Source organism: Pararge aegeria, chromosome 22 (assembly GCF_905163445.1).
Source record: "Pararge aegeria chromosome 22, ilParAegt1.1, whole genome shotgun sequence".
Lineage (NCBI taxonomy): Eukaryota > Metazoa > Arthropoda > Insecta > Lepidoptera > Nymphalidae > Pararge > Pararge aegeria.
The window spans coordinates 14,767,600-14,780,109 of record NC_053201.1 but is presented as its reverse complement, the minus strand read 5'-3'; the positions used below and the strand labels follow the sequence as shown (position 1 = coordinate 14,780,109).

The 12,510-nt window shown below is 42.7% G+C and overlaps 1 protein-coding gene across 3 annotated transcripts; it reads right to left on the bottom strand.

The window, feature by feature from the left end:
* Nucleotides 1-547: 547 nt before the first annotated feature.
* LOC120633652 (phosphatidylinositol 4-kinase type 2-beta) lies at nucleotides 548-12,479 on the bottom strand. Of its 3 annotated transcripts, XM_039903945.1 has the most exons (11): nucleotides 12,137-12,263; nucleotides 9,935-10,154; nucleotides 9,555-9,673; nucleotides 6,717-6,917; nucleotides 6,152-6,277; nucleotides 5,986-6,083; nucleotides 5,788-5,917; nucleotides 5,447-5,592; nucleotides 5,151-5,226; nucleotides 2,731-2,870; nucleotides 548-2,667 (listed from the first exon to the last, which is right to left on the bottom strand). In XM_039903945.1, the coding sequence occupies exons 2-11, from the start codon at nucleotides 10,002-10,004 to the stop codon at nucleotides 2,580-2,582; spliced, it is 1,194 nt and encodes a 397-aa protein (XP_039759879.1). In that variant the 5' UTR covers nucleotides 10,005-10,154; nucleotides 12,137-12,263; the 3' UTR covers nucleotides 548-2,579. The 3 variants fall into 3 exon arrangements, with proteins under 3 accessions (XP_039759879.1, XP_039759878.1, XP_039759880.1); XM_039903944.1 differs by lacking the exon at nucleotides 9,935-10,154 and having other exon boundaries at nucleotides 12,137-12,479; XM_039903946.1 differs by lacking the exons at nucleotides 9,935-10,154; nucleotides 12,137-12,263 and adding an exon at nucleotides 11,682-12,100.
* Between the last annotated feature and the right edge of the window lie 31 nt (nucleotides 12,480-12,510).

Below are 12,510 nucleotides of genomic sequence, written 5' to 3'. Positions count from 1 at the left end.
GATTGAACCACCGTGACAAATGTTTGTGGTTACAACATTATATAAAAATAATATCGGATCGTCGTAGCGCGTGTCCTGTTCGCCGCAGTGTAACCCGATGGCGCCTACATTTCAGTTCATCTTGGTTGCCGAAGCGAAATACGAAGTTCTTAAAATCGATTCAACCGAAAACGTCGAAAGAACGTCACTACGAACGAGTGCATGGAAATATTATAGTTGATAGTCTCATACCGCGTAAGTAACTATTTTAACTGTCTAAAGCTAACACCGCCCAAGTACGTAACTTTATGGAATGCAATTTTTCATTAGTGCATCAATTAAAGAGAAACAAAATAGTTTTAGGACCAACAAAATTAACTAAACACCAGTTTAGTTAATTTTGTTGTCGAAATTCAGTTAGTATGTACCTACTTACGCGCTATTTAACAATGTAATGCGATATGCTACTACCATATAATATGTGCAGATACAACATCATATCCTTGTGTTTTAAACTTGAAGCCTAAAGCGTTTATGTAATAATTTAACTAGTAGGTAAAGTAACAGCCAGCTTTTGAAACTATTTATTATATAATAGATACAAATTGCCAATTATACAATCATTATACGTATGCTTATATACATAGATTCTCCATACAGAGCTAGAAACAGTTTTAAATATAAAAGATCGCACGATTGCATTTTGATTATGCATGTTAACCCTATTACTCGGCCTTGGTTCTCTATGACATTGAAATCTTAATAATGTAAAAAATTTATTCCTTAATGTAATAAACACGTTGCCACTTGACGTCTCTACTCATTATTATTTCCAATGGTGGTTAAGAGAGTTAAGATTACAATACAAAAGAGAATAAGGTCCAGAGTCGGTATCACACGGATCCGGTAGTCGTCCACTACTACACGGGGAAATCAATAATTTAAAATGTATAATTGGTGTGGTTATAACGTAAAAACAATTTGAACTGACCACACATAAACTTATCACAAGTACACAATTAACAATAAATGACTCGATATAAATACAATAATGCTTTGCACTGTATATTTATTATAATAGAAGTAAAGTCAATTCAACTATCTATTTTGTCTAGGATAATGTGAACCTGTTCAGTCCCGCGCGGCCCTCGCGGCGGCCAGCCTGGTATGGCAGCCTGGTACAGAGCGGCCGGCGTCACGTGTACTGAATGTAGTTACAGCAACAATAAGTGGAATATTTTATGACGCTCTTAAAACTACGAGAGGCGCGCGCGGGCAGCACTAGTTTATTTATAAATGGAAGAAAAACCGCGTTCTTGCGATACTGGTTCCTTAAGGCTCGCGGACACGGGGCGGGTCGAGCCGAAACAAGGATTGCCTTGCGAGAATCCTCCAGCAATCATTTATTTGCGAGTGTGCAGTGGTCCATACGAAATGTACTAGTGATTGCAGGAAAGTCCTAGGAACGTCCCGGTGTGCGAGAGCCGTCGCCCGACAGTTCCCACAATGTCCATACGCTAGTAGTTTACATATTACTATGTTATCTATGAACAGTCACACGAATTAGCATATTACATCTTGTTGTAAACTATGATTTTGTGGGAGGTGCCAAAACGAAATGAATTTTACAGAACTACTTTCATTAAAGCCGGATGCTTCAATTATTACTGTACTCCGCCGTACTTGTAAACGTAATGTTGGCAACTCACATAAAATCAAAGTTTCCATAAATCACACGTTCGCCGACTCACGGCACTTCTGACCTTATTCCCTGAACGATAGTGGTCAGGAATGCGCAGTGAAAGCTCGCCCGGGTTCGATATAACTTACGATAAATAAATAACATAACATCTGAGACAAGCTCCGACTCGCTGGGTCCGATCACACACGCGCCCTCAGTACAACACTGACAGTTTTAACTTACGTGACGCATACAGTTAAATATTGACGCGTCCGTTTTACAACGCAACGTTGTTACTGTCGAGGATGTCAGTCTGAGGCGCGCGGTTGGCTGCTGAAGTTAATATTCCTATGAATGCTCTCGAGTTTCGACATTGCACAATCTATGCCGGAACTGGCAACAAGCTAAGAAACTTAGAGATTAAAATATTTTTCTCAATGACTAATATTAATTCAGGTGAAACCAAGTTTATATAAAGCTGCTCTTTGATCGGTTTCTTACACGATAAAAATCCATATCGAATACGAGCGGTCAATCAACTCAATCAACGCTCACTGTTTGTTAATCGGTTAATGGATTTCGTTCCCTGATTCCGTTAAACCGAGATCGATTCGAACGAAATCGCTATTAATAACGTAGTTTCCAAAATGTACCGAATTTTTACCGCGTTGCGAGCCCTTTCAAATAAATAAGTTGAGTATAATTCAACAATTCTTTTAATTTGTACACCGAGTAAAGTAGGGGCTGTAGTACGCCGCGCCCTTCGGGGGGTGCGGCCGCTATGAGCCGCCACACCCCGTCCCGGCGAGCGCGCTTCCGATTCAGACTGCGACAGTCGGTATAACATTGCGATAACTAATGGTCAATAACAAAACCGTACGCCGTAGTTCCGCCGGCGCGGCCGCCTGGCCGCTCGGGATCACCACCACGAGAAGAAGGGCGACTTGTGCTGGAAGCGCTGCTGGAACGAGTCGAAGAAGCGCGCCGACGACGAGCCGCCCTTGGACCTGCGGGCAAGCCAGCGGGTCAGCGGCGCGGGTCACGGCGCACGCGCGGCGCCCGCCACTCACCGCTCCACCACGACGGCGGGCATCTGCACCAGCTGCACGGGGCTCTTGTTGTCCTTCAGCGCCTGCGACAGGTTGAGCAGCTGGCCGCGCAGCACCGACATCTGGCGCTCGAACAGCCCCTTGTCGAAGCCGCGGTCCTTCTGCGACGCGCGCGGGGGATAGGGAATGAGACCACTTTATTTAAATAAACATTCTCATATTCATAGTCCTCGACGGATATAACTATAGTCCATTTCCGATTTTCGAAAAAGTGACGTGATCTGTGTTAGGGCGCGGGATTTTGGCGGGCGAGGAAGAATAGCAGTGGACGGGTAAACGAGGTAAACGGTGAGCAAGATATTCCAATTTGGAGGGACTTTTATAAATCACTCGTGTTTAAGATAAGTATTACGTTCCCTTTTCCTCTTCGTGCGATGTAGGGATCGTGTAACATAATTCGTAATTCTATAATTGATTATAAAGATACTTGTAGAAAGCGTGGTTCCTAAGAAAAACGGTTTTCTAAAGGTTATCATGAGTAATATCTAATAACGGTGACTAATGTTATTCCACCTCCCTTTTTACAGCTCGTAGTCTCAAATAAGTATATCTTTATGTTCCTTGGGCATATTTATGTCACACAGGGAGCTTTTTGACTACATTCAATGTAAATAACTTACTACATCCGGAGCAGTACGGTTTTACTAAAGGTCGTAGCACCACGGATGCAGGCGCTAAACTTTTAAAACATGTGTACGATGCCTGGGAACGTTCGCAGAATGCCATTGGTGTTTTTTGTGATCTATCCAAAGCATTCGATTGTGTCGATCATAAAACCTTGCTTCTTAAACTAGCCCATTATGGTATCAAAAACGTTGCACTAAATTTGGTTGCCTCTTATCTCAGTGACAGAACCCAAAGGGTTTGCATAAAAGACATTAAGTCGCAGGGGTCGGCTACGTCAATGGGTGTCCCACAGGGTTCAATCTTGGGTCCCTTTCTATTTTTGGTGTATATAAATGATCTACCACACCATGTCAGTGAAACCTGTGACATTGTACTGTTTGCTGATGATACATCTCTAATTTTTAAAACTGATAGAGGTAGAGACAACTCTGACGATGTAAGCCGTGCTATGTCGCATGTGTCGCACTGGTTTACTGTCAATAATTTACTTTTAAATGCAAAAAAAACTAAGTGTGTGGAATTTATTTTACCGAATGTAAAGAAATTTAATAAAAATATAATAATAAATGGAGAATCACTAAAAATGGAAGATTCCACAGTTTTTCTGGGCATGACCTTGGATTGTAAGCTTCAGTGGGGTACCCATATAGATACACTAGCAGGTAAACTAAGCTCGGCTGCCTACGCCGTCAGGAAAATTAGACAGATTACTGACGTAGAAACAGCAAGACTTGTTTACTTCGCGTACTTTCATAGTGTGATGTCTTACGGGATCTTATTATGGGGCAAAGCTGCTGATATTGAAACTATATTCATATTGCAGAAAAGAGCTGTACGGTCAATATATAAACTTAAATCACGTGAATCCCTCCGTGAAAAATTTAAAGAAATTGGTATACTTACGGTAGCCTCACAATACATTTATAACAATATAGTATTTGTAAGACAACATATTAGTCTTTATAAACAAAAAGTGGATATAAACAGTCGACTTACAAGAAATGGTCATAAATTAGTGACATCTGCATATCGTCTGCGAAAGGTGCAGAAGTCATTTGTGGGATTGAGTATACGCTTTTATAATATGATTCCTAAGGTAATTTTGGACCTACCAATCCATAAGTTTAAAGAATGTGTTAAAACACATTTATTAGAGCGAGGTTATTATACAATTGATGAGTTTCTTAATGACAAGGTTGCTTGGAAGCATCCGGCTCCGCTTTCATCTCTCACAAGATAGAAAAATGAATGTTAAAATATAAAATGTAAATTTTTGATGTTGGAAAAGAGCAACTGCTGAGTTTCTTGCCGGCTTCTTCTCGGTAGAATCTGCCTTCCGAACCGGTGGTAGAGTCACTACACACGGACAGACTTGACGTTTCAAAAGTGCTTGTATTAGGCCTACTTGAAATAAATGAATTTTGAATTTCATACAGTTTATAATATCAGGTTTGTTGCATATTATAAACAGCTCGATCACAACACCCTGGTGCTATGCTATATAAGGTATGTTTAAAAGTAATTAGGTTTGACACAGTTTATATGTATTGTATCAAAAGATCTGGCGCTATAATGTAAGACACTATGTATAATTGTGTTTAGGAGTCTGGTATTAATGATTTCGGTTCTTCTCTGCCGAAGACAGCATTCCGAACTCGTAGTAGAGTCCTTTAAAGGTAACAATGAATGATAAGAATAATAGTGATGCCACCCTGAACCATTGTTAGTATGGAGCTCCACAAACGCCTCCTCACCTTGAACAGCACGTGCAGCTCGTCGCACAGCTCCTGCACGAAGCCCATGTCGGACAGCAGCGGCAGCACCAGCTCCCTGCAACAGCCGCGCTCTGAGCATCATGCGACTTGAATATGTGGTGTGCGGTGCGGTGTGGTGTGTGGTGTGCGCGTGCACGTGTGGTGTGTGGCATGCGTGCGCGGTGTGTGATGTGCGCGTGCGGTGTGGTGTGCGCGTGCACGTGTAGCGTGCGATGTGTGGTGTGCGAGTGCGGTGTAGTGTGTGATGCGCGCGGGCGGCCAGTAGCGTCACCGACTTGGTTTCCTGGCTGAAGGGACGCTTGGCCTGCGGCAGCCAGGCCCAGTGGTAGGGGTAGGCGCGCCACGAGTCGGGGTGCTTGAAGGGGAAGGCCAGGCCGTTGTCGATGGCCGCGATCCGGATCTCCGACCCGCCGTTCCATTCCTGACGACGAAACGATCACCGGTTAATCCTCTGCTAAGAAAACGTCGTGAATCTTACTTTTACCTAATGTTAACTTTACAGGAGTTACAAGAAATTAGTGGTTGTGTATACAAGTATCTCAGCAGTTCTCGCAAATATTTGGTCCGAGGTTATCACAGTTGAGCCTAGTATTTTTACAGCAGCGGCGGGGCTCACCGAGGGCTCCGTCATGGCGGCGTGGCGCGAGTCGGGCGCGTCGTACTGGATGAGCCAGTTGTCGTTGCCGCGGTCCGTGTTGCGGATCATGTAGTCCAGCACCACCAGCCGCTCGAACTGCAGCTGGAACCTGCAGAAAGCCCGTGTCGTGTATTCGTGCGCCAAGTGGCGACCACTCGCAGAGTCCGCGGCACCCACTTGCGCATGACGTGCGGCGGCGGCGGCTCCTGCTCGAAGCGCCGCAGCCAGTAGTCCGCGTCCTTGTAGCCCTCCACGAACACCTGGAACGAGCCCACCTGCAACACGCACCGCGTTAGAGCCTCGCCCGCCGACATGTCGCACGACTCCCGGCTGCGATACCGACCTTGGGGGGCAAGCCCATGCGGTTGAACCGCAGGTTGGGGAACTGCTCCGTGATGGCGCGCTTGAGCCGCGAGCGCTCGCGGTCGATCCGCAGGTAGTTGAAGGTCTCCGACACCAGCTTCACTACCTGCCAACAGCACACTGGCGGTTTATTGACCATACGCTGCGATCGGCAGACACATTTTTATTTTCAGCAAATGAAATGCGCTCATCGCGCAAAATTCCCGATAAAGAGAAATAGCGATGTTCCTCCCTACTAGCACCTATCTCTCCTGTTGAGGGTTATCAGTACTTTTTCAGCTGGTGCAGGGATTTCAATCACACAATCTATAATCTTGTTGGCACTGCAATAATAAACTGACTACACGATATAATGACCTTGCACCCACAGCCGTCTGCTCGTTAAATCCTAGACATCTTACTGCTGTAAAGGATTTAAGTAGCATTGAGATATGTCTCCAGGCACATTTGATACTGAAGATATATTTATAGAGATTTGCATAGGTGTGTTCGGGTTGTTTTACACTGCTTGTAGAAGCCATGTTCGTGAGGGGAGGTCGGCTCACCTTGGTGTCGGGCACGACGCCGAGCCCGATCTTGGCGTCCACGAGGCTGGCGCCCGCCTCGGACAGGTAGCCCTGGTTGGGGATGAGGCACGAGCGGCCGAAGCAGCAGGGACAGCACAGCTTGTGCATCCACTTGGTCCACTTGGGGTTCAGGCGCCCGTACGGCTCCTCGTCCTTCGGCTTGAACACGCCGATGATTTTCTGCCGCGGGGACTAAATATTACAAATATGGCCGCCATATGTCTCGCACAACTTTCTTTCCGCAACCTTGCTTGTTTCTGGAGCTAAGCTATGTTTCGCAGTAATTTTATATAGTTTTGCCCGAATTCGTCGAAGCAAGCAAACGTGTACAAACAAAATATATTATTTTCGTTATTAGTGTGTGTATATAGTGTTTTATATTTTATCGTTCAGTTTGTATGCTAGTTATGAGATTAGGCGATTCGAGATTAAATGAAATAATGGCAAAATAATCTACGTACCACCCCGCACTAGCAAAGCTATCATATCGCGAACTATAATCGTGAATCGATAACAGCAAATTGGGCCCGTCTAATACGGCATGGACGTTCACATTTGGCATATCAAGTTTCCGCGGTTCAGCGAGCGGCCGCGCGGCCACGACCTCGCGCTACTAGCGATATGATAGCCTACTGAACCGCGACGGCCGAATCTAATACAATATCCCTGCAGTTCAAAACAGAGGTGCGATTGTGTAATTAAATCGTATTCATTTGCTAGCTCAGGAGCGGGATATTAATTTGTCGAACAGTTCATTAGAATTGCGTTCGGGATTCATAGATGCTCGACAATTGAGATCGGTAACTGCTGCTTATATAAAATGAATTATTTCCTTTAGAATTCAATCTTTCCAATGACAAAAAATATTTAGGTTATATTCCAAATCAATTTATGACTACTCGAACTTCGTGCGCTTCGTGAACATCGGTTCAGAATTCGAATACATAACGATCTATGAGTAGCCTAACAAAATTAGCAGCAATAGGTCTGCAGGTGACTGAAAGAAGACGTGATCCTAATGAGATCACATGATCTGTCAATAATCAGCTGTCTAATTTTTTACGGTTACGGTACGGTTGGAATAAAGTTCGGTCTTCGCATTAAACCTACACAAATCGTATAATTTGACCGAGAGACTATATGCCAGAGCTGTTAAGGATACAAAACTAAATGCGGATATACAAATATGAAATTGGATAGACATATGAATGTAAAATCATTACGGAATTCCTTCTCTAGTACACGTCGCTTTAGTATTGAGGCGACACGTTTTTTTAGTATGTGAAAAGCCATTGCTTATTACAAAGTAAAACCAACGTAGGGCTGCCAGCAACACGTCCTGCAACGTGCTGCCCTCTGCGGACGAGCGCTGTCGCAAAAACCTCTACTACTACATTAACTACCAGTTAGCACCTGAACGAACTTTTACCGCGACGGGCCGGCATATCGTGCAACACGGGGAGACGACATGGTAAATACCAGCAAAAAAACTAATCAGACCCGCAGTCTTGTCACCTTTACACCAACTGAGGACGCCGGGCTCCGGGCGCCCTCAACCCCGCAAAGGCGTTTACTCTGTGCTCCGTGGCACGAGGCTGCTCTGGACTCATTTACTGACGTAGACGATAGCAGCTTCGTTTGAGCTCGGGAGCAGATACAATTTTTCCACTAATGGAATCGTAAAAGGATATCTGTTTAACAGTTAAGATATACTGACGTTGGTAGTCCTGTACCGCGTAACTACCATAATAAAGGTTAGTTTTTTTTAACATGCTGTAAGTTAGCCCTTAACTGAATTCGTAGTGGTGGTGCACAGTCTCAGATGGTGGCGGACTATCGTGTTTTGGGGTAAAGCAACTCAATCAGTTTCTGCGCGGCATCGTACCGGAACGCTAAATCGCTTGGCGGCACTTCTTTGTCGGTAGGCTTGAAACTAACTACGGCAGTCTCCCATCGGACCACATCAACAGAAAAAAACAGAAATTATAAATTCTCGAATAGGCGGACTATACGGGGGATCGAACCTAGGACCTCCACACAGCGCTCAACACTGCGCTAGGGAGGTCATCAAAAAGACAAAGTGATGGTGGCTGTTATATTGATGGTACATACCCCTAATCGGCTTTTACTGAGTCACACAGTAACGCTAACTTGGATACCGCGAAAGTATCAATCCACAAATTCCCCCTGTCGGTAACGAACCCGGGACTTCCTCATAACAAAACGGCAAAAAGTGGTTAAAATGAATGTGTGTGAACGAGACTGTTTAAATCGACTGTAAAGCCAATATAAAAAATTAAACACACGTAAATACACGGTAGGAAAATAAATTCCATTTCTGGACTTCATACGTTATAAATTAAATTAAATCATCTACTTTGTAGGCTTTTGCGAACGTTATTTTGTTCAGAAATTTTTATTAAGTAGTTTATAGTTCTTTTAATTTGTTACCTTCGAATGTACTTATATCGATTACAATCAGGCTGAACTAATAGGAGCGTTTAACGTAATTGTAGCAAACTTCCACCGGCAATGCATTTAACACGCGTTACCTAGCTGCTAAGCAGGTTTACGAGCATTGGAAGACCGAGTTTTCATGCCTTAGGCAGTTTCCGACGTGACATGTGGACGTTGCTAAATCCACAGACTTACAATGTTACGTATCGGTCTTTTATGTTTCCCATTTATATTACAAACCTTCCCTACGGCTCGCGTGTGTTACGGCCTCTGGATTTTAGCTAAGCGGTATAAAGAATCCGAATCCGCGCGTGAATAGATCGCCCTGCGTACGCTGTAAATAAACTGGACTGCACTCACTCCGCCAGGATTCTTGACGAAGTAGGACCCGCTGGAGCCCTGGTAGATCCTCTCCGGGAAGATGCCATTGTCGATAGCCACCTCGGCCTGCCACACCAGCTCGCTGAACTGAGGGTCATCTGCGGACATCGTACACGCGCTGTTAAGAGTAGCTTAATATTACGCGGAAATTGTATGCCTTAATTATCCAACCCTCGTATTCCTTTGTTATTCCAAGACCAAACAATATCTATTGGTTTGGTACATTTAATCAAAATCCGTTCAGCCATTTTAGTATGAAGAACATTCATATTTCATACGAATTTTGCATTTTTCGGGCATAATTTACCTACCACTAGCCCATAAACTACCTCTATGTAACAATCACAACAAATCCTTACAGGCCTGTACACGTTCGAAGACGTGGCTCGGTGACCCCAGCAGAAGAGATCGTGCGTCGTTCGGACGCATTCGGGTTAGGCAGTCCCAGATTACCAACTGGACGAGCTCTGCGTGCGTTACGTGTGCGTCCAATATGGCGCTAGCCGCGGCTATGATGTCGGGTTTTCGCACACCTGATGAGGTGACAAAACGCGGCTCGTGCTCCACCTTCCAGCCATTCTGGGTCAACAAGTGTAGGCGAATATGAACGTTCAACACGAGATTGATAAGCTCCATTGTACTCTGTCATTATTGTTGATACTCTGTGTCTTAACGATTGTGGGCATACAAATCTTATATTAAGGAGCGTCTACGCCGCTATCACACAGGCAGCGTGAATCATCGATCCAGTAAGAGTCTACAAAATCACAGTAACAACTGATTTCCGATAAAGTTTTAACTTCACAAAAAGGGCTTTGAATATCTTGGCTTACCCACTTGTAAGTCTTTTCCTTTTTATTTCAAAATTAGCTGCATCCTGCATGCTTATCATCATATCAATACGGTGGGCTACAGCTAGTATTATCAAATTTCGAGGAAGCTTGCTGTGGCTAACTATGTCTATAGATGAAGCTTATCAATGTGGAATAATAATCCTAATCTCTGGAACTACTGTCATAAATCTATTTACCACCGGGTGAGAAGATAAATAGCATTTGTTGCTTACTTGTTATTTGTTCCATAAACAGGATTAAATTGTTCTGTAAAGTGACAACACACTGTAAAACCAAATACTCATGATCAGCCAAATAGTCACAATAGTCCGCTGTTACTGATGCCAAACCACTGTGAGCATGCAAGTCATGGTTTGTGTGCTGTTAAGTAACAAGTAGAGTATCTTTGTAAAATATTTAATATTTCACAATCTATCCAGTAAAAAAAAAATTGTTAGTTTTAATGTAAGCAAGTACAGGCAGAGAGCTATCTTTAATTTTTTATTTAACCCTGTATACACATTTATTGATAAAGTCTATTGAAAAATGATGGACAAGATGACAAAGTTGCTTATGCAGTAGTAATATTTCACAATAGCTCTAAAAAATATCATTTCATTTGCTTAGTTATGAAATTACAATCATCTACAAAGTTTACTCAAGCCTCTGCAGTATTATATTTAAATAATTACTTCAGAGGTCAAGTATTACAGATAACACAAATAATAATTCAAACCTAAGTACTACCTAAATGTAATTATTTAGATAAGAATTAGAGAAAAATGAAACATTGCATTTGTTCATTCAATTTAGGGAATATATTTGGATCTAAACTACTCAAAGGTTCTTGGTTGGTTCTTGCATTATAGTCTTTATCTTTGACCATGAAATAATAATAATTATTCGTGAAACTGGTTTGATTTTTTAGTTAACATTTTTTCAATATATAGGTAATTTGAGTTAACTAAGAGTCTGATATTACAAAATCAGTGGCAGTTTATCCAAATGTGTTTATTGGTACAAATGTTTCATAACTATTTTGTTTCTGACAACATTCATACACAGAAATATTAAATCAATGAAAATAATCTTAGCATTACAACAGCAACCTATAGAATATATATTATTATAATAAAATCTTTGTAATTTGGATAGGATATGTTTTGATACCCTACCATATGGAGAACTTTCTTAATACTCTTATTTCTCATTTCATATTATTCATCAAATTAAAAGCAACCCAATATCAATATGCTTAATAAAAACAACTCACTGCACTCAAATAACAAATCCATCCGGATAACTAGGAACACAAATATTATGAACACACAGCTGTTACGATCCACTGAAAATTGACATGAAAATCTAATCTGTGCCTATGTTCACCATAGTGTAAACATGAATAGACATTTACATCTTTATGATTAAAAAAACATACTGAAGTTGGGTCAAACTGCTACCAAAAAAGATTTCAAACAAACAAGTAACATTATTTTAACATGGAAAAATGCGTTTTAATGTCAAGGACTGCATCTATTTAAAATTTGTGGAAGCAAAGTATGAGTAATGACTTAGTATTGATAATTAGTTGGTGTAAGGAAGCCCTGCAGTGTTAGGGGAAGACGCACAAGTGTCGCCGCAGATACTAGCGACTGATACTGATAACCATATGCGTCGTACGGGGTATTAAGGGCGAGATAAGTTGCGGCCGCCCAGGCGGCCTGGTACCTGGGAAGTGGTTGCAGGAGAGGTCCAGGTCGCCGCGGCCGCCCAGCAGGGGCTGCGACTCCCGGTTGACGCCCGGGGAATCCACGTTTCCTTCGAAGCCGACCTCCGGCACTAAGCAAATGTCCTCGGTGCTACTCGACAAAGATACCACGCCGTCATCGGGAGGCGTACTCGTCGTGGGATGTTTGTCGAAATCGAGATTCAACAGAGTCTCTTCCGTACTCATGAGTAATGTTCAAGAGGTTGCCTCTACCGAACCTCATCTATTTCGTATTATAATATTCTTTGTTTCACAATCATTTACACAAACACTTCAACTTCAATTCATTACGATTCAAAGACTATAGAGTTCAGTTATTGACAGTTAAAGTGAC